Genomic DNA, 22,811 nt, shown 5'->3' on the forward strand with positions numbered 1-22,811 from the left:
TCGTTCCTTCACGATTCCAATACTCCCCGGACCCCCGTCACCGACATATTGATGTTTTCTTTTGTCGTAATGCGCATCGACGCCAGCGAAATCGAAATTTTCGACGGCGTAAAGACGCCGCGGATAGAAGCGGCCAAACGAATCGCGGCGAAAATCAATGCTCGAAACTGCTGCTTATCGGTGATAAATAATACAGTGCCGGACGAAATGGACCCTACAGGTTCGAGCAAAAATCTCAAGGAGCAATTTCGAACAATGGGACGAAGAATCAACCGTGTCGAACGAGCGAAGTTACAATCGAGAAGACGGAAAAACGAAGAAACGCTCGTCGTTTCTCTTGTAATTGGTTCAGTGAGCACCTATAATAGCGTTTCATTTATCTTATTTAATTATTTTTATGCGCATTTATAATGGTATCAAGAGAAGATACTGTTGCGAGGAGTTCAAATATCGCGCTTAATTCAAACGAATTATTATAATAGACGCCTCGTCTAGAGAATTCTTTTTTGCATGTTGGTATCGAGCTACGCTTGCGCAGATCGAGTGCGTAGTCGGAGTCGCGTGTGTTGAATATGTCGAAACCGAATACGTGTATTATATTCGTTTTGAAAATTATTTTTTAGGTAGCAATAAATTGTAAGAATTGGACTAAAAATGAAAATCCTAAAAGGAGAGTCGTGTACTCCGTAATAGAAAAGAAATAGAAACTCAACGCGCTAAGTATGAATTTGGTATACGTTCATCGGATTTTGTTACTGAATATGCTATGACTAAACCGACCATATTGGGCATACTAATATTGTATAATATTCTAATAAAAATATTAAAAAGGTGTAATCGTATGAATTTTATATTTTTTATGACGAATTTCACGAATTTATTAATATTGTAATATATTTGTATTTATTAATATTAATATTATAATATTTTCCATCGTAGCAGCCCTCTGATAAATCAGCAACAAAGGAAGGTAACGTAATATAAAATAAACATTAAAAAATGAAAGGTATTCGTATCTTTGTCTCTCCTATTTAAATGAATATTTATTTTGAATATCAAATTAAGGTGTTATCAATTACCTCTGGAACATTAATTATTCTTTACTCTTTTCACCGTAAGTTTAACCCTTAATAATTACCGTGGGTGAAAATTTACCCGAGAGAAATTTTGATGTATCGTTTTATTAATTAAATTTACTGTATTTAATTTTTCCACAAAGTGTTTTAAAGAGAAAATAATTTTCATTCTATTTTCATTAGCGTAACGGTTAAGGTTTAAACCTTTCAACTTTTAGATTCGAACATCTACCAATTTTTTTCGATAAAAAAAAAACAACTTGACAAACTTTTAAAATCGACGGTTTCGCGTTACGTGCGTTACCCTATACTATTTTAATGGTGCAACAATTAAAACACCGAGTCGTATCGTCGATTAGTTGCAATACCGTTCGCGTGTGCTCCCCAAACGACCTGTCGAAAATTTCCCCGGTCTTCAACAACCCTTCTGAAACCGCGTACCGATAAATACACGGAAACAATGAAACGGACCACGTCGGCGTATGAATTCCCGAGACGTGGGAACCGAACATTCGTGTCGCTCGATTTATCGTCTTTCTGGTTCCGGATTTCGGAATCGGAGGATTGGCAATAACGGCGGCACCGTAAAAATACTGCGAACAATACTGGAACGCAATCCGGTTGGCGTGTTTCCGTTGAAAGCGTAGAAACGTAACCGTTTCGTCAGTGACGCTGTTGCAACTGTTCGGTTCATCGAATTCATTTTCTCTCACAGTTACAGGACCAGTCTGATAATTTCAACCCTAAACCTCAGTTTTATCTATCCTTTTATTTGCGTGAGACAGTTTCATAAAAAATGACGATAATACAAATTTCCTTTAAATCTGCAGCACGACTAACTTGAAAATCGATATGTACGTATGTCGAATACGATTCGCTCTATACAGTCATCATTGTTTAAAATTCACTGTTTTTCTCATTCTACGCGCAGTTAGAAAATAATGCATCAAATATGTGGTTTGGAAAAATATTTTTAAAACTTTTTCATTCGTATCATATACTTTGTACTGTAATGGAATTTGTTGTTACTAAATAAGAACAAGAATCGATAACAAAATATTGGCACATTTCGTATAAGAGTAAATTAGAGTAAAATATTTAACAATAAATCCGTTGTTCAATATCTTATAGTCTTGTTGCTTTATTACTTCTATTAACCTTTTTGGCATTGATTCAATCAACTTTTTTATAGAATTTATGTTTATAGAATCCCATTCCGATTTCAGTCGGTCTTCTAAAATATTTTTATTAATTATGTTATATTTACGAATTTGTACAGCAATTTGATTCCAAATCATCTCAATTTGGTTGAGATCTGGTGATTACTGAGCTAACAGAAACTTTTTTTATCCATAAGCCTACTACTTATTTAAATACAAATCCCAAATTTTACAAATTTTAAATACAAATACAAATTTTATGATCGGAATTAAATATTTCAGAACATACAAATAAAGGTATAACTGTTCGATCGAATAAACGTCATGAATAAATTACTGTACGTTGGTCTTGTTTGGTTATCTGTTATTCAAATATAATTTTGCATATTGATTCTATAAAAAGTAACAGAGTTTAGTGCAAAGGGTGGAAAAAACACAGATCTGTTCTCAATGCCACAAAGACTTTATAACCAAATCGATCTAGTTATTTTATAGTCAGGTCTTAACACAAAAATAGTTATAGTAAAATTGAAAACTTAAACAGGGCACATTTTTATATGAATTTCGTTCATTGTTTTTACCAGTCTCGTGTCTATGAATGCGTACCACATCTTATGAAACACCTTGTATTTGCAAAACGAGTCTCGTCAAGATATCACCCTGATATGGGCGATAATTACGCCTTAATAGAATTAATGGTCGACTCGAGAGCCAATGAACTAAACCGAGCTCGACCGGCGATAAAACGTTAAACGAAATACGGCTCGTTCGATAGCTACAGGGTTCGTCAACGATCGACTTATCGATTTAAGTATCTAGAATTTTCTAACGACAGCTTATCAACATCATATTTTCGACTAAGGTGTTTTCCTTTTGTCACTTGAAATTTGTTTCCCAGATTCCGTAAACAATCCTAATCATAACAATTTCTATTTATATTATACAGTAATGACATCTCTAAAGTATTCCAACACACTAAATTTGTATTCTATGCCAACGATCTTAAGATTTATCAATGTGTCTATAATCAACAAAGCAAAACGTAATTTACAGTTTAAGCTCCATTTCTTTCGTTGCATCGAATAAAAAATTATGAAAAAAACCATGGACATTCTATCCAAAAGCGTACACGTTTCTGAATTTTCTCAAAATTTTTGGTCGCAAAACGGGATTTTAAAGTTTCAAGTGACCGCGTTTATATTTGTACAGTTTCTGAGTCTTGTTGTAGGCGTTAGTGTATAATTTTTGTAGATTTTTCGAAGCGTTGCAGCACAGTTAAAAAAATTAAACTGCCACGTGAATGGTCGTTCACGCGTGAGTCGCAAAGTTGAATGATTTATTTCGAGACGCCGTCTCGTAGTAAGAGAATTACCGCACCGACTCTTAGAATCTCGAGGTTACGAGACGCTTCGAGAAAAACTGACAGGGTTCTCGTAACAGTTTCCTTGGAGTTGAGAAGATTGGAAAACGTTGTGCGTCATGGCGTTGAAGTATGGGAAACGCGGAAAGTTGGCAACGAAATGGTTCATGTAACTTTCAGCGACACTTCTTACGAGAAGTCTGTAAAAAATCGGAAATTTCGCAAAAACACAAAACACTGATCCGGAATGGAAAACTACGTTGAGTAGATGCTTCTAAGAGGATATATACCATTTCCATCGTGAACAGAAGAGGCTTCTTCAAGAATTTATTCTAAAATACTTTCTACAAATTATATAAAAACTATTTGAAATTCTGATATTTTAAATTACTCATTCTTCGATTATACCAAATATTTAAATACTTATTGTTTGCCATTATTATTGAAAGTTCGAAGTGTGAAAAATCATTAATTTCATCGTGATATTAAGCAGTGTTATTTGCCCCGATCCCCTGCTGTAAGTTTTTATTCGTCTTAAATAATTTGACCTTCCAAATTGCATTTTCTCTATTAATATAATTACGTGTTATGTTAAGTTTTCAAAATAAACAAGAGTAATAAGAAATTAAACCGTCTAATACGTATAATTTAACCCGTGTCATGAAGTTAGAACCAAGTATTTTTGAATACACAAAGTTCAGAAATTTTTAAAATATTGTAATATTAAAATGGCTAGCAGAAGGGATACTATGTTTGCATATTGTTATTCAGGAAATTATCATTACATGTCAGATTATTATGTCAACAGTATATACAAAGATGTCTATAACAAATGGTCAAACTCTCGTAATATGTTGTACGAATTGTCAGAGCGAAACAAATGTCGTATAAACGTACGTGGATCCGGAAATGCTTCCCTTTCATGTTATAGCTCTTCAAAGTTCCGCGCTGGAGGAAACGTTCTTGCACGCTCCTCGAGTTTCAATAGCACATGACTCAAAGACCTTGTTCGTGGAAAACCGGTTGCCAATCTGCGAGATATCGGTGATCGTATTTTGGGCGCTTGCATTCGATTCAGAATGCTCCAGATATTGTCAAACTTGTCTGGTAATTCATGCAACCACGCTGCCGGATCAAAGCTGTCATACATCTCTGAAAGACGTCCACCTGTCGTACATTTAAACGATATGGTCGTACGAGAACCCGAAAATTTCGAATTTTTAGGAATAAAGTACTTCCTTCCCGCCACACGTTTCTCGTGGATTTATGAATACCAAACAATTTTTCAAATATTTAATCCATTTTTAATAAACTAAAAAGTGTATGACTTTTTAGATTTATATTACTTTTTGTTCTTCTATCAAAAGCTTAACAAATTTATGAGCTTACAATTGTAAAGGGAACGACGATTCGCCCTCGCCATTATGTTATCACTGTTTCACACCCCACATTACTCAAAGCATACCACAATTCTCTAGCGACTAATAAACGACCATCGTGAAGCAACATGACCAATTGGCAGGCAATCAGTCGTTGACATATTGCGTTGTAATAGTGTTGGTACAAACACAATGTAAAAGTTCGATGTACACTGGGAGCCATTGAATCTGTTGCGAGGTTACAATACGTGTATGACGCTAGGTTTTTGATTAATGGAATGACACTGAAAACGCCACCATTTCCTACCAATTGGGAGTCACAAATGGAAGATTTTACACTTTGCAATAGATTTAATGCTCCGTTTTTTTACTAATTCCCGTTAATTTTACTTATTATTAACTACCCCTTAATTTTACTAATTCCAGTTTCTTCTCTAAAAATTCGAAATTAAAATTTCTTTAGGACAGCAACGTAATATTTACTAAAAGTTTTGTTAGAAATATACACTGTTATGAAAACAGTCGTTCATATCTTATTGACTGCTTAAAAATTATAATGAAATTTTTATTCGTTTGTTAAACACAGATGTAAGAAGTGATCAAATAAAGGTGGTACATGTTGCAAAACCATTGGACAAAAGAAAACATGAGCATTTCTTCATTCTTAGGAAGCGTAAAATACACTATCAGAATAGGAATCACGTAAGTACTTCGAAGTTACTCTGTATATGTAGTTGCACTCGTAACAACATACAGTGAAGTTAACACTAAACCTACCGACACTTCATGTATACTTCATGTATACCCTCCATGACCATGAAATGTCTTTCTTTTCCTGTTTTACGAGGCAACGTACTCTGAATGTTTGCATTATATGTATAGAAAGTTGTGTTTCAAAGTTTCTTTGCAAGATATCTTTCTCTTTTATGTCCCATATTTTTTTTTAAAGCGTATATTTTACTTAGTGCTTCAAGCTCATAAAGAAAATTTACGAACTACGTTACAATATTTTAATTTTTATAAAACGCCCTTTAAAACGAATTTTGTTCCAACTCGATAACGTAGTTAATTCCAGAGAAAACAATTCTTTAAGAAAAAATATTGGCTAGTAATTACGTAAACTTCCTGTATTTAAATTCAATTTAATTTTCAATTAAATAAACAATTTATGATCCAGTTTTATCGTATATTAGTCGTACGATCAGTAGGAATTGCTGATACTTGTTTGAATATGTAACGTAAAAGTAAACTTCAAAATAAACATAGAAGATAGAAAAAATTATAGTGGGTGATATGATCATTAGATAGAGGATGAAATGCCCTTTAAAATGAGCGTTCGAACGAGTCGATAGCTTTATTAGTTCCGGAGATATAGCGATTTTAATTTCAAGTCGATGCGGTGGCTAGTTCCGGAAATAGAAGGATTCGAAGCGTTTGTTTACGTTTCATTGCTATCAATGAACTCGCGCGCGTGACGATAGTAAACAGTGCGTAGTAAATTCTTGGAAATACTACGCCCGAAACTAGGTCACGAGAGTCACGTCTCACGTGCGACAAGGAGGTTCGGCGCGACGCGCCAGACGGAGACAGAGATAAATTAAGAAAAATAGCCTTTTACATAAATTACGATATCTCGAAAACGGAAAGTCGGATCGACAAAAACCAAAAACCATTTTAAAGGGGAGGCTTTGCCGCTTCTAACAATGTCTCAATAATTAATAAAACACTAATAGTTGCGGAACTGCACGCGTCTAAACTTTAAGTATTTTTAATGCATGCTAATAGCCTTTTCTAAGGCGAAGAGCGGAATTTAAAAAATTACCTTTTACATAAATTACGATATCTCGAAAACGGAAAGTCGGATCGACAGAAACCAAAACCCATTTTAAAGAGGAAGGTTTACCGCTTCTAACGATGTCTCTGTTATGGATAAAACTCTAGTGATTTCGGAATTGCCCGCGTCTAAAGTTTTAGTATTTTTAATACGCGTTCTTAAGCTGTTTTAAGATAGTGAAAATTGAAGACTCTCTACTTTTATCTTTGCTATGTATTTCTTATTTGTATCGCAAATTAAGCAGAATTTGATACCAAATTTTGTCCGCTTTTTTACAAAAAAATAAAAATCGTTCAACTGATTAGATGACCGATCGTGGTAGGCAAGACAGACTATATATTTTTCACAAAAAACAAACAATAAGAATAGAAGTGAATATTGAAAAATTCATTGTACATATATTATAACGAAAGTCGTGATGTTAAGTGACGCTAAAATAACATTGTATGTTAGAAATTCTAAACGAAATTTTTAAAAGGATCATTTGATCAGTCGTAGTAGGTTTAATGTTAACTCTGTGACAACGATGACAGTTCCGTCGATCACTCAACTCGACGCTTACCTTTGCAATAAATACCAACCTGTCGTCAGAGTCCGCCATTAATCGACTAATTTATCCCACCTAGTTCAGCCTCAAAACTCGATTACTAGTGGATTGAATTAGTTGCATACGACGATTAATAATTATTAATTACCTGCGATTATCGTTCATTAAATCAAAGGTCAAACATAATTTTGAAATGTGATACAAACTATATTTGGCAACAAAAATTCTAGAGAACGTTAATTGAAAATTTCACTATTTTGAAATTGTTCAAAGTCGTCAAATAGAAAGTACTGACAATACACCGGTGTCGAGTAATCTATTTATCATACTACCCCATCATACGAGTCGTTCTCTGAACAAAAAATATAATTATAATGAAAACGAAATGACTGCAAGCCCTATGCACCATTAATGTACTGTCACCAACGAAAACTCACATTTGTGAAGCTTGGGGTTAAAATGAATGAACGTAAATATGCGTGTCACCCGCAGGTGAGACAGTGTAAAAATGATTAAAACGCAAGATAGGCAGGCGCGTGTTGCTCTTATCTGACTTACCACTTCTTAATATTCAATGTCCAGCTTACTATTACATAGTATCAAACGTCAGTCAAGTCACCCTAGAACTGTACCTTTGAAGAAATACCTTTTAAAGTAAATATTATCGCTTCGAATTTAAATCAGAGTTTCATCATGCAGCTACACGCAAAGCTTGACTTCATCTTCAAACTTCATCTTATTATTTTTAAGAAAAATTAAGTAGAATTCTCTGAATTAAGTAGAATGTACTGCGCCACATTTGCATATTTTCCAACCGAATCTCAGAGAATGGGAGTGGCATAAATCAAGTTTACCTCATTTTGAGAAATTAATGCTTAAAATGTAGTACTTAACAGAAAGACCAGGACTATGAAGTAACTCAATTTTCCAACTACCTCACGTACTCCATTCTCGTTCTCAAAAGCTGAACTGGAAGTATATTTGAGGGCTTAAATATGCAATTTATTATCTTTCGAAATCCTAAGTTCACTCGTTAATAATAATTTTGATAATAGCCGAAAGGTAATTTTAAAATGCACCTCCGACTTTCCATGATATGTGTCAGACTCGTCTAGCGTGTTCTACTTTTAAAATTAATCATCTATTAACAAATATAACAAAAACCACAACCATAAACCTAAAATAAATTTTGTCAAGCGATGCAATTCCAAACAACTTTAGAAACAACCATTATTATTTATCTAATACAAACCTAGTTTAAATGTAATTAATATATAACCCTATTTTAAACGTACGATACATAGTTTACTATCATCAAACGTCTCTGGATATGAACGCTGTCTCAAACGTTAATAATCGTTCCGTGGAAAATTTATGAGAAATTTTATTGAACGATTCAAACAGTAGGAGCGTTATACCGCACACAATGTGCTAAACAAAGGAAACTGCGACGAATGGTTACTGGGAAAAAGACGTAAAAAGAACAACAACCTCTTCTGTTGGTTGGACCACTTGAATCGAAACCCTCTGGCGTTCTTTGCGCATTCATTGCAAAAGCCATAGAGTAAAAGGCGTTGTTTTACGCACAAACTGTTGTTGAACTTGTACACACGTATCCGGAATACATTACGTTGTTCTCTTGAGAACGCGTATGCATTCGGATACGACAAAGTGAAATGGGTGCTTTTATGCAAACACGCATTCCCACTGAGCGCATCCTGGCTCGAGTTACCCGAAGTCGTACTTTTACGAAGAAGTTTTTCTCTCCGCGACCGAAATAAGCAAAGAAGTCACCGTTCGCTTAAAAAATGTATCTTCACGGAAACGCGTTAAGAGGCAAGTTTCGCGATTTGAAAATTATAAAACCTGATTCATTACGCGACGATACGTGCCGATCTGGTCCGCTGAAACTGCCCTATAGGGACACGAACCTCATAATAGCATCTCCCTTGACAGAGATCCGTATTATTCCAACGAGACCCAAGGGGGCCACATACCAGAATAATATGAAAAAATTCCTGTAAAACAGCTCTATCTGGTCATCAATGATTCCTTTAAATGTTTCGTTTATAAATGAGTTCCGGGAGTTGTTCGTATTTTAGGTGAAAAATTTCTAAAAAGAACGACTTGGAAAAATAAAAATAAATATAAAGATATGTTACTTCAAAGTACAGAACAGCGTTATATTCAAGAACATGGGACTATTACAAATAAAAAATCTGCATTATCGTATCGAGACTCTGAAAAATCTAAATAACAAACGATTTGGAGAGATACTTTATCGATCGATATCCAACGCAAGAAAAAAATATTTCTTTGTTCTGTCCAAAAAAAAAAAAGAGAAAGGAAGCTTGTAAACTATAATCGATATCCTACTGACTAGATTAACATAAAACTTGCATTCAAAAGTTTGAAATAATAATAAATTTATAACTTTCGTTGCTTTTCGAAGAGACTCGTGTGTTCGATCGTGGTGAGAATCATGCCAGAAAATAAGTGTATTTAGCGTTAAGACTGCAATGAGAAACAATTTCATATGTCAAGAATTCGAGCGGTTGACGGTAAGAGAACCGAGACGAAGAAGGAAGTGAAACGAGGTCGAGGAATATTAACCTCGACTACGAAGACGCGAAGTTTAATGGGCGACTTGCAGCGAGATATTACCCCTTTGTAGCAGTATTCAACCGATCGCGTATGAGCCGTTGGCACCGTAAACTGCCGGTTTACGACATACGTCGGTGGATCCCACACCGGTGACTCTTATACAGGGTGCAGCAAAAATATACTCACGCGACTAATGCACCCAGGAATTTCGAAAAAGGCAACCAAAGATTGATTTGGACGAACGTGTCACAATACTTTCCCATACTATACAAAATATTATTAGAAAAGACAGAGAAGAAAATTCAATATTAATTTATGAAATAAAACGTAACCAATAATATATTTTTAGTTTGCAATTTGTATTATCCTTACTTTTTAATTTAAATATCAAATACAATGAATAACAACAACGTTTCAGAATTGAGACGTGTTTTGGACTTATTGTTATACAGCATAATTATTTTAGTAATTTGTATTAAATTATTGGCATGATTCTATAGTTCACTCGAATGACAGAACTTCACAAGGGATGGTGGAATGATGTTACTTTAACAGGCGGAAATAATTTTAACTTCATTCGTTTAGAGATAAATTTACAACCTGCTATTAAATACGATAGAGAAAGTATCCTCGTTTAAAATTTGTTCCGCCCTTGTTACGTGTAACAAAATTTTAATGCTTAAGGAATGAATATTTTTAGCCAGAGTGGGGATGCAATTGCTACCGTGAACCCCCTCACCCTGGGTGAGCCATTGGTTCTCACAACTATCACAGAAGAATCGCATCTGGGTCGATGAAGACTTATAAAGATCGTCTTCTATTGTACTTTGATCGCATTTCAATTATCTTTTATCTCTTTGAATTCTATTCGACAAGAGGATAAGTCGTTGAAAAAGTACTGTTACACACTGCCGTACAAAAGTTTGAAGCACCTTATCGATCATTATAGAAATAAAACGTTTCTACGCACGCATAGTTATCTCATCGAAAATTGTTCCAATTAATATTAAAAAGACATCACTTGCGTATAATGTACACAAAAAATACACCAAAGATTTAGAAAAAATTTTGTAGGAAAGACGAAGATCGTTGATCATTTTGTCGAATATGTTTCTTTTGATTATATTTATTTTAACGTCGATAGCGTTTTGTAGACAAGTCACAGTAGCCTCCCTTCGTTAAGCAAAGTTAATATCAATAAATAGGTATTTACTTCTTTAAATTTAAATAGAATTTTAATTGAAATAGTGTACAAAATAAAAATTAATTTCTTTTAAAGATCGAAGAGTGGTACAAACTTTTAAGCGACCGTGTATATTTGGCATGCTCTATAATCATGGCGCCAAGTTTGTCTCTACTACAGATTATCTGCAGTTGATACAGATAGGAGTAGAATCAGAGAGTATCGGTTTTAAATTATCTATTCAGTAGAAATTATGTAATTTATACTATTTAAAACTTGTAACTCAGTTTCCTAATTTTAAAAAATTAATTTATTATTCTGTCTGATTAACTCGAGCATTTATTATGTATAGCGATTTGACAATGGCAGCCCCAAAAAACAATTAAATTCAAAAATAGTAAATCGTTCTGGAAAAATTATTTTCGGCTGCGGGGGTCAATTACAATCATTTTTGGTGAATACACATACTTCCGAAATCCTACCCACTTTCGAGAAAAAAATTCGAGTAGGTACTGAAATTTTTAGACGAAATTAAAAAATTTCAAATCATATTAAAAAAATTATATTTAGTTACAGGGAGCAATTACAATCGTTTTTGGTCAATAGACATACCCTCGAAATCCTAACCACTTTCTAGAAAAGAATTCGAGAAGGTGTGAAATTTTTCGACGGAAAAAAAAAATTTCAAATCGTTTTGGAAAAATTATTTTTGGTTGCGGGAGTCAATTACAATAATTTTCGGTGAATAGACGTACCCCCAAAATCCTGCGCATTTTCGAGAAAAAAATTCAGTACGGTCGGAACTTTAAACGTTAATAACTGTTTAACGAAGCCTTCATCAACAAATTGGTATTCTTGATTTTCGTCTTATTTTGACCTCTAGAATCCCCCATTAAAATTTTTCCCAGGGGTGGCCGAACACCCTGTATATAATATGATTATAATGAATAGAAACAATAAGTTAGTGTTTATTAAGGACATTTTCATGATTCGCTAAAAGCACAACAGGTACTAATAGAACATGAATTCATTGAAGTTTTCGATCCATTAATCAGATTTCGCAAAATCGTATTTGATCCGGTGTTGTACCATTCAAAGATCACAAGTTGCCAATCAGATTAATTGTTCCTCGTCAAACGGAACCGAACGTAACCGAACACCGCGAAAATTCAAATTGGGAAAATTCGATAGTCGAGACAAAGTACATTCGTACTACAAATTTGAATGTCCAATCATCAATATAGCGATCTATCGACACAAAATCTTCTTTCGTTTCAGCGATCGATCATTGTTTTACCAGTAATACCAACAATAGGTTTTGTTCGATTCACCAATATCAACGGTATTGGTAATAAATAAAATGATATACCTCTTAAAAGGACAACTCTGTTTCTTCAATTTTATCTTACGTCGTTCGCTTCAAAGAAAAACCCCGAACACCAATAACGCGAACACCCAATATATTATCAATCCACGGATAGGTTATTATACTTTTTGCTGGCAGACGCGACCATAAATCCGTCAATGTATCGGCAAATCCGTGCCGTATCGTCAAAATGAAAATGTGTGGCGTGTAAACCGATAAAGGGAAAGAAACAACGAGGGTGGAACGCGGAGGGCTCGCTGGACCAAAAGAGATGCAACGAGAAGACGGGGGAGTTCCAATTAAGGGGTGTACGTACGCCGAGACCAGAGTGCCACAAGGACATCGTTACAGCACCAAGATCACCATTATGCCGCGACAAGGATGACCCTAACGACGCGAGCCATCGTGATTTATGGTCTAGCGAAAATGCTCCGTGAAACGCGTGGATTATGTATCAACGAACCAACTTTCCCGAGATACTTCGCCGGGTCAGATTAAGAGAATAATGAGGCTGGTTTTTGTCACCGTCCCTTCGACGAGATTAACTCGGCGAGGGAGTAATATGCAACCGTTTACAAAGTCGAACACGCTTTTCATTATCCGCCTCAGTAATGATGGAACGAAAACGTGTTTTGTTACAACGAATAATTTTTAATCGTCATTCTCGTATCGTATCTGTCTCGTGAATGTTTCGGGATTATCGACACCAATTGATACCATTCAATTAGATCTCAAGACTCAAACGAAAGAGACAAACATTACAATTACAGCAATAGTTGCACGTTTTATTTTCTATCATTTTCCATTATTTTTTTTATAGTAAGTCAAGAACACAAATTTTTGTAAAATTTTACCACCAAATCGACTTTAAGGGAGACAAATAATTGGTAGGAATGTAAGAGACTGGTATTCAAGCCTGATAAATCAGAGAAATATACTATATGAAAAATAAAGTATAAGGTGATAATAAAATAAAGTAATGAGTATGATACTAGATTGGTCCCATGAATATCGCGTATGTTCTGACAAATCATTTCATTCCGTGTTCTCGAAATTATACGATTTTAACGAGTGACGTATAATTACATTAAACCAAGGGTGAGATTAAATCGACCAGAAATTTGTGGGTATTTTAGTCGCCGAATTTAGCGGCGTTTAAGAGACATATAATTTCGACGATATGGGTTAAACTTACACTGGTGCTATGAAAGCTTGTAATAATTAAGTCTGTGGACACTGGGAACGTTGTAACGTAGAATATAATGCTCCATGTGCTCTTATCTGCGAACGGTTTGTGAAGAGACATGGACCCTACGTGACTATCTATTCATGAGTATTATAACGTGAAGAATTAGATGTTTTCCGGTACATAAATTCCTCTTTCAAAATTTCATGGTTTGATACTGACAAATCCCGAACGCTACTATTCGCGAATTTGATGTCATTACTAAAATAAAAACAAATTTCTCAAAAAGAAATAGATAACTCATTTAGGAGAGACCGGGACAGCAATCTAATTTCACCTGTTTTGTAACAAATTCTACTCGTCGACCCAAAATATCAGAAATATCATCCTAGGAAAACGAAACAAAACATTACGTATGCCTAAGTTATAACCACCCATTAATTCTATTAATATTTAAGTACACGCGATATGTTTCTGAATAGTAAAAAATTTACTCTGCTTCTCTAAATAAAAGTTTTATTCGAACTTTCTTATTCATTTTTTTATTGGTTATACGTATTAGAATTTGTTGAAAAAGTTGCCCCGTATATGTAATAATTTTTGACAGAAAATTTAGGGTGCAACTTCAGAGAGTAATCTCAACCCTGAAACTTACTGTACTGTTTGTTTTGGCCGCGCAAACAAGCAAAGTTTCATCAGAATCGGACGAGGGCGCCACGCATACATTTCTTGCGAATACGACTTCGCTAACGAGTCTGTTCATTACTCATTGTTTCTACGTAGGTTTATGTTCGTCTACTTTAATGCTGTTATCTGTTTTTCGTTGATTTTACTGCCCCCCAACTATTTACAACTAATTACCCCACATAGTGCCATTAAAACTCACAAATAGTAAACACAAACGCGTTAACCTAGTCTAGCCTTCGAGTTTCCGATACGAATTCTCTCAAAAACGTTTTAGTTTCCTTGTATTTGTTCGCGAATAATAACACGTTGCACTTCCGTGTTACATTCCACGGGATAGATTGCATATTACGGTTCCATGGTAAACGATTTATGTTGATCCGTGAAAATGACCAACGTCACGCGACCACACACCAACGAGCTTCCATTATCCCCGCGCGAAAAACAGCGGAACCGATAATCACCATGGTCCCCGTCAAATTCTCGTTACGGTTGATTAGTAGAGACCTATCGCGCACTCTCTCACTTTGACCACTGTCCGTGCGGTCTGATTTATCGGTGGCACCGAAATAGTCAGATCAAAGAGCATATATGTATTCTAGGACGGCTGGCTAGAAATTGGAGCCACGATTGCACTTCGAGCCGTGACAACTGGATGCGGGCAAATATACGCGCGCACAAAGACACATTTACTCACCTGACACCGCCAGATGGACAGTTCTGATTAATGGAGGATGAGCACTGACTTGACACTCGTAAAGGCCGCCGTCTCGTTCGGTCGCCGAGCGCAAGAACAATCGCCAATCATTGGGCTTCTCAAAGGCCAGCGTGAACCTGGAGTCGCTCGCGTACGTGTCCAGGCCGATTGTGAGTAAATGGAGTTCTTCGCCGCGTCTGCGAACCCAGGACACCTGCAATCATACGTGTCAACCGTCAGAGAACAATCGAACACGTAGGTTCGAGCTTCTTCCCTTTGACGTGTCTCCGTAACCACACATTTTATCGTAACACTATTTATAATAATAACAGTACGTCTTTATTATGCGAAACTTGGGCAATTACGTACATAACCTCCTTCGGATTCACCTAACCATCGCTCGGCCTTAGTTCAACTGTTCTTTTACACTTGCTATAATAATAGAATAGATCGGCGATTCTTAACCTTCTTTCCACACACTCCATTTAATAGTCTCGATACACACGGATAAGTAATTATTCGAAAATATATTCAGACGCACGCGGTTAGAGAAAAGTAACGCGACGCACTACTCATTCTAGGTGCAGCGCGTGCGCAGAAGAGAAGAAGGAGACGCGTGGCAGGATTCTGCGCACGCAGAGAGTTCGTTCGCCATTATGAATTGCAACGTTACCAATGATTGTTGTTCTGCTTTCCTTCATTGAATTTATTGCGTATTTACTACACTAGGTGTTTCTTCTTTGGATAACGGGGCACAAATTAGATGATAACCTTTGAATATAAATTAACACAACCTGTTACTAGAGACCCCTCGGTGGTCGTTTCTGGTACTAATGGGATACGTGCCAAATTCGAATACTTAGTGCGTAAACAAAAATTTGTTTACTCATTTTCCACAAGTTTAATGGGGCTTATGGGCCCAGTCTATGTAATATTTCTCAAAATAACGTTCTTATATAATAATTAAATCAAGGTTTTTCGTAAAAAAAATATACCTCCCGCGGTAATTATGAAAACCACAACAATTTCTATAGACATATTCGTTATTACTTCCAAATAGCACTTTTATTTTTAATTTTTGAAATATATTAGTAAGTTTATGTACTCTTTATATTACATACAAATTTTCCTTACTACTTACATAATTCGAACTAATTACATGTATTAATATTGCTTATAATATTGTATATATATTTTGTCATTAGTTTATTAATTTTGTAAATGTACCAAAGAACGCTACGAGAAATTAATGTTATGTTTGTTCGCTGTAAAATTTTAAATTGTTGCTTACTATATACAAGCAATATAAAAATGTAACGTTTCCGACTTTTACAAACGCTTAAATAATTATTTTCAAAATTCCAATGGAACAAAATGTGTCTGCAAATGGTTACATGTGTAAGAATTTGTTCTTTTATAATTCGTCGACCCTGTCTCCGTTTGAACAAATTGTACTCTCGTCTGGTAGCTAGTAACTGCTATAGAGAAATTAGTATTTCAAAGTGGAGATGTGTAAGCATCCCCTGTATGAGAGATTTTCAAAGCGAATGGAGAATACTAAGAATGGATTTTTCTGGTCACGTATACATCGCGTAATGGCTGTTTCTTTTCTCTACGAGTCAAAAGAATCGTGATTACATCTACTCGATTCGCTTTCGAGAGACGGAAGGAAGAGTACAATGCAAGCAAAGCGAGCAGTACTCGGTACTTCACTCTGAGGAGTTAATTTGACTGCCCGATGAAAACAATGGACGGAATATACGCTTTGTCTCAGCAAATATGTGACTACACTTGACGCGATGAATGCACACAAAATTAACTAGTAAACAATGTGTACAGACTGCTGTCTTTGTTAATTCCACCTTCCCGTAGATCGTTCAAACTTCGATAACAGACTGATTACAGAGTATAGAATGTTTCAAGTCGATGAATATGTAACCAATCAGACAGACAACTGGGACCATTTTGGCTTTGTTTTACTACGAGATTCGGATTAAGTGAAATAGGAATTATCGAAACCTGTGCTATCGATTTGCACTATTGTAGAGTAAAACGTCGATTATACGAACGACCGATTATCGAAACACAAAACGTTGCATATGCTTATAGCATCGCGAGCCTCCAGTTAACGCTGATTGCCCTTTGAAACTTGTATCCATCATATTTAATTAAACCGTTCCTCTTTGTCACGTGATTTATTTTCAATCAATGTATTCATTCGGATCACTCAATTTGATCTCAGCGCTTTGTATACAATTAATACAAATAAAACTAACATATTTCAATTTTAATTACATTTGTCAGAGAATATAATGCATTCATTTTTGTTAATTTGGTTTCAGATGTATTTCTAACATTTTTAAAAAATAAATCATATTGAATTAACCCATTATCTAACCAATAAACACATTAATATTAATATTTGCCAAAAAATACTGCGAGTATATGACGTTACATAGAAACAAATCACGCGGTTATCAAAAGTTTGAAGAATTACGCTCCAATTTTCTAATTCAATGTCTAAGAAGCTGAATACGTAAATAGAAAAAGAACGCGTACGATAACTAGTAAATAGAAAGAGATTATAAAAAATTCCGAAGGAGTGTGGATGATATGTATCGACGCTTTTTAAGCAGGATATATCAAATGAAAGAGTATTCCAGAGAGATTCTATGACGGAGAGCTTTCTCCGGTGCCGCGTGGTGAATCAATCTCAGACACGGAGGCAAGTTATAGCAATGTAAATTTAATGTAAATCGGATGTCCTGTCCGCCTTGCTACGCGCTCCGTCGTAGCGTATTCGAATTCAAATATGATCTTCCTCATAGACGACGATGCACCTATCTTGATGTATGCATTACGAGATAATCACCTTCCAAGTTTGCAGTTCAAAGGGAGCAAGGCACCATGGACAGGGCAGCTCTATCCCTGACGCGGACAGAAAAACCCTGGAGAAATGAAAATTTCGTTGACGAAGACGCGGTATCGAGATACCCTAGATTCCATCTAAAAGTCTACCGTAAACAAACTCGATCTATTTTGCGCTACCTTTCACGGAACAACGTACAAAGAATTCGTGCTCTGGTTCATTGTGAAATGCGACGGGAAAAGATGGTCGACGTCGTCCATGATTGGGATAAGATTTTAATGATATAGAAGCCTGAGGATTCGTCACTTTAATCTTTAGCAAGTCTAGGTTAGCAAGTTCTCAAACTGTGTTCAACTTTGGATATGTTGTAATACTTTGTAGAACTCGGAGGAATTAAATTCTGCAATTTAGCACCAGCAAGTATTAACTTCACATTTTGATGTGTGAGATATACACACACAGAATGCGTTCCATTAATTCGTGCTGACACACACTCTTCAGGAGGAAGCTGAGCAAATTTACCGAATTCAATTTTTATTGACGGATTTTCTTGTTTGAGAAGTGAATAGTTCCCTTAAATTATTCAAAATTAAACGTTCTGAATATGCATTTTTAAACCGTCCCTCATAATAGAAATTAAATCTTTTTTCGCGGCCATGATTCTAATGACTTCCTCGAGTACTGGGAATTCCTAAATTCCCAATATTAATTTCAAATTAATTCTCATAGGGCCAACTTTAAATTGTTGTCATTTTTTTCAGATTTTGTTTCAAACATTTGCAAAAAAAGCAGTGAAAAACAATTTTTATTCAGTACTCTAATGTTTTCGCTACAGACAGCCAAAAGTGCATTCTAATCCGTTTGTTAATTCAGCAGCTATATTTATTTAAATAAAGATAGTACTCACTTTACACGTCTGTAATTTCAACAATTTACAAAATGTTGAAAAATCCTTTGTGACGCGTTTAAACAAAGGACAACAACGTATCCAAAGTCGAACATAATTTGAAAACTTACTCGAAAATGTATCCGATTTCGCGTGTAATTAGCATCACTCGAATGGAATACAGAAACAATAGTATTTATTCTGGTACACAGTAATATGGGTTTCGGTGTTACAAAGTTATCGATTATAGCTTCGCTGGAGCAATATCGGTAACAAAATGATACCGATAGAAAATCTGTAACCGCCTCTGGTAAATAGTTGACGCGTTCGCACTCCCAAGCGTCGAACTTGCGAAACAAATTCTGACACGGAAGATTGCGTTGTCGAAACGCCCGCGCAGGTTAAATTTCCGGCGTACACTTCAACGATTGTTGCCGCTTGATATTCCGGCGCGTTTGGACGTCAATCGAGACTGTTCCTTTCACGGGCAAGCAGCGCGGTATGAACTTTTCGCTTTGCCGTCGGGCGAGGGTCGCGAAACAGAACATCGCATTCCAATTAACAATTTCAGCCGGTGTTAATAGCTCGAACCGGGTCAGAGGGGCATAGAAATCGGTATAAACGTTGTATAGTCGGCGACACGAAGTTTCCTAAGATGTAATTATTCACTGCTGAGTCCTTTATAATAATGACAAACGACTAGTAGGACGTCGTTCATTCTGCCCTTTGTCCCGACGACTCTCGCTGCAGCCGCGCCTCGGAACGGCACTCTTACTGCAATCCCGCCACGCCTAACGATTCTTTAACTCCTTCGTATCAAAACTACGGGAACACCGACTACAAGTACCGTATTAAATTTACCGGTTGAATTTTCGCGAGACGTTCCCAACTCGCTATACGATTTTCAAGCTCGAATCTCCGCAGCTGGGTAGCGACAATAGCAGATTAATCCTTAAACGACTTATAATTTTGATGGAACTCCCGTATTTTTCAATTTAACCTCCGTCGTGGCGTTCGTTCTTTTCGTAAGACACGCTGTGACTTGAATAGGGAGAAAAGGTTCTTGGGAAAGGGAGGAGAAAAACACTATCGTCTTTATTAATAGTTGGAGTTACTCGTATTCGTAAACTGTAATGATGTTTCACAATAAATGGAAAGAAATTTGTTTCTTATGAATTCTTTCCACTTGTTTTTACCAAACGTTTATTACACTGTTTTACTTCTGTTTACGAAATAGTTTTCTTTTGTTTTTTGTTTCTTTTTTTAGTATTAACGAACAAGTAATGCTCAATTGCAATATAAATAATATATTCAGTCACAAACGTTTTTGATTATGTTATATTTGTTGTACCTATGTTCTTACAAATTTTCAACTTCCTAAAGTTATTAGTTCGACATTAATTGTCGCAGTGATCAGACGAAAATATCTATGTATTACGAGGCATAGAGTAAAGTAATAAAGTATTTGGGCGATTCATTTAGATTCAGATGCATGATCATATTTTGAATGATCCTATTCCAGATATATGGAATTATGGACAAGTATGAAAAATAAAAAAAAATCATGTATTGATCATTCTAAAATACAGATCCAAATCCAATCGAACACCTTTGAAACTATCTAAAACAAAACTTAAAGGTATGAAATAAAAAAATAAAAACGAAATATTTAAAATATTACATCGAAAGTGCCAGAGTATTAGTTCTGCAAAAATTCACAAACTTTTGAAACCCAAAAGGTTTCCAACCTGTCATCGATTCGAACAGATATGTTACAAAATGTTGATCCTTTCGTCTTGTGAAGTTACTGATCTAAAATTTTCTTTATTTATATTTATGTATTAATATCGTTCGAATAGCTTTGTCACGTTTAATTTTGTTTAATATCGAATGTATACGTCACACAGTGACCCAATTTTGAAAAAGAAAGTACCAACAAACTCCACAGGAAGCTAAAATGGACAGGAGCGACGTTTACGATTGTACGCGAAGCTCGTAACTACAAGCGCCACTTCTCCCAGACAATACGATAGTTTTGTATTCATTCGACGTACAATTTCCTTAATTGACGTCTTTTTACGATCATTGCAGAAACACAACAGCTCTAATAATCGAAAATGCAAGAGCCGAATACAGAAAACTCGTAGTCTTTATATTTTTCTGCTTTTAAACCAGTTAAATACTACTTATTTCTATCTTTAAATTATTTTCAAAAATATTTCCAATTTATAATAACTTGGAAATATATTACAAATAGAAAATTCAAACGTATGGGAAAAATTAAAATGTCATCTATAACTCGAGTAATCTCTCTCCGTGTCGGTGTATAGCCACGAAAGATGGATTGAAAAAATTATGTCCGCCGAGTATAAACATGACTTAGCTGTTACGTGTCCAATAAGGCATTAAAAGGTGTTATTACGTACATACGTCGCGTGCTCGATTAATATCGTGAGCTCCTATATTACGGTTTCTTTGTACTTCATGCACATAAGGACGAGAGGGTTAATCAATCAAAATTAATCAAACCGAGCACTGCGAGACCGCTTTGTGACTTCTTATTTAAAAATCTTGATAGTACTGGCTCTCGAAATAAATTATACAACGTACTCTGTAATTATATACCCACTTACATTGAGAATTGAAAGTCTCGTTCAAAGAAGTACGTTCTTACTTTTAATAAATGGTCATCAATGTAGATTCATTTTAAGAAAAGTACATTTAAACAGCAAGTAGATATATTTTCAACATCAAAATTATAGTATTTATATAATGTTGATGTAACATGTATGAAAATAAAAATTGCTACCACTTTTTAATTAATATTCAAAATTGAAAATGTTAAAAGTCATTCCAATTAAGACTTTTACAAATGAAATTAATCTAGCATGCGTCAAATTGACGTACTGAAATAGAATATACATTGTTCGAAATATTCAGAATATCGTCTATTAAAATTGCTTTATCACTTTAATGTTGCTCTAGATATTAAATATACTGTACACCTTTCATCCATGGCGTAGAATTAATTCTCTTAAATTGTACAGAAGCGTCGTCCTTTAATTATTCCCAGTGAACAATTTTCGCATTCCTTTATTATCCCATCTAAAGAGAATAGCTTTATCAATTAAAGTCACATTAGTCTTCCTTTTCATTGTAAAACACATTATATTCAGTTTGAATCTTGCTCTGATAATAAACGTTTTATTATTTCAACAGTGGAAACACAGTGCCTATAATTATTTACCTATTTCAGCAATACACATGCACATAAATATTACCGTGCTGAAAACAATGTCTACTGACCGTATTGCAATAGCTATGCTCGTTCATTATTTTAACAGTAAAGTACCTGTTTACTGTTTATGTTAAATTAAATCTTCCATGGTTTACATGAATATGTGAAATAGAATTTACGTTTCCATTTGCAGAGTGCCGTCGACGTTTAAATCTCGAAACTAATGACTCGAAAATGAACATCTCTTAAAACGAATCCAAAATCAAAATGAAATCAATTGAAATTAACATTTAATAAGAACATAATTAATTTTCAATTACAATAAATGTAAAAGAAACATTAATCCAAGCAGTCAGTTTATATTAGGAATAGATAAAAGTAATAATGAATCAATTTTTGAAATTATTAGTTTGGATTGAAAATCTATTGGAACTAATTGTTTTAGTCAATTTTATTTTACTATTTTTCTATCTTCGATCAAATTTTACTTCTTTCACAAACAAGCACATTTAAAAAAATACTTTTCTGGCTAACGCCCAACGTTTCATTTATTAATATAAACATAAAACAAAAGTAATCAATTTTGCTTCCCCTTTCCTTAACTTCTAAACGCAAAATTGTATATTCAAGTGATTTCGAAATCATTACTAATATCAAGTAAAATAATTCGAAATTATAAACGAACATATGAAATGTATGATTTGATACCCTTTATCTGGATAATATACTCGACTTGCTAAAT

At 35.0% G+C, this 22,811-nt stretch overlaps 1 protein-coding gene across 1 annotated transcript in view; it reads right to left on the bottom strand.

Moving 5' to 3' along the window:
• Positions 1–22,811, bottom strand: part of LOC143351614 (zwei Ig domain protein zig-8) — a 490,804-nt gene that overhangs the window by 306,479 nt on the left and 161,514 nt on the right. The window contains exon 6 of the mRNA XM_076783363.1: positions 15,077–15,290. Coding sequence (XP_076639478.1) covers positions 15,077–15,290 — 214 coding nt within the window. The remainder of the gene's footprint in view (positions 1–15,076; positions 15,291–22,811) is intronic.

This window comes from Colletes latitarsis, chromosome 1 (genome assembly GCF_051014445.1).
Source record: "Colletes latitarsis isolate SP2378_abdomen chromosome 1, iyColLati1, whole genome shotgun sequence".
NCBI classification, from domain to species: domain Eukaryota; kingdom Metazoa; phylum Arthropoda; class Insecta; order Hymenoptera; family Colletidae; genus Colletes; species Colletes latitarsis.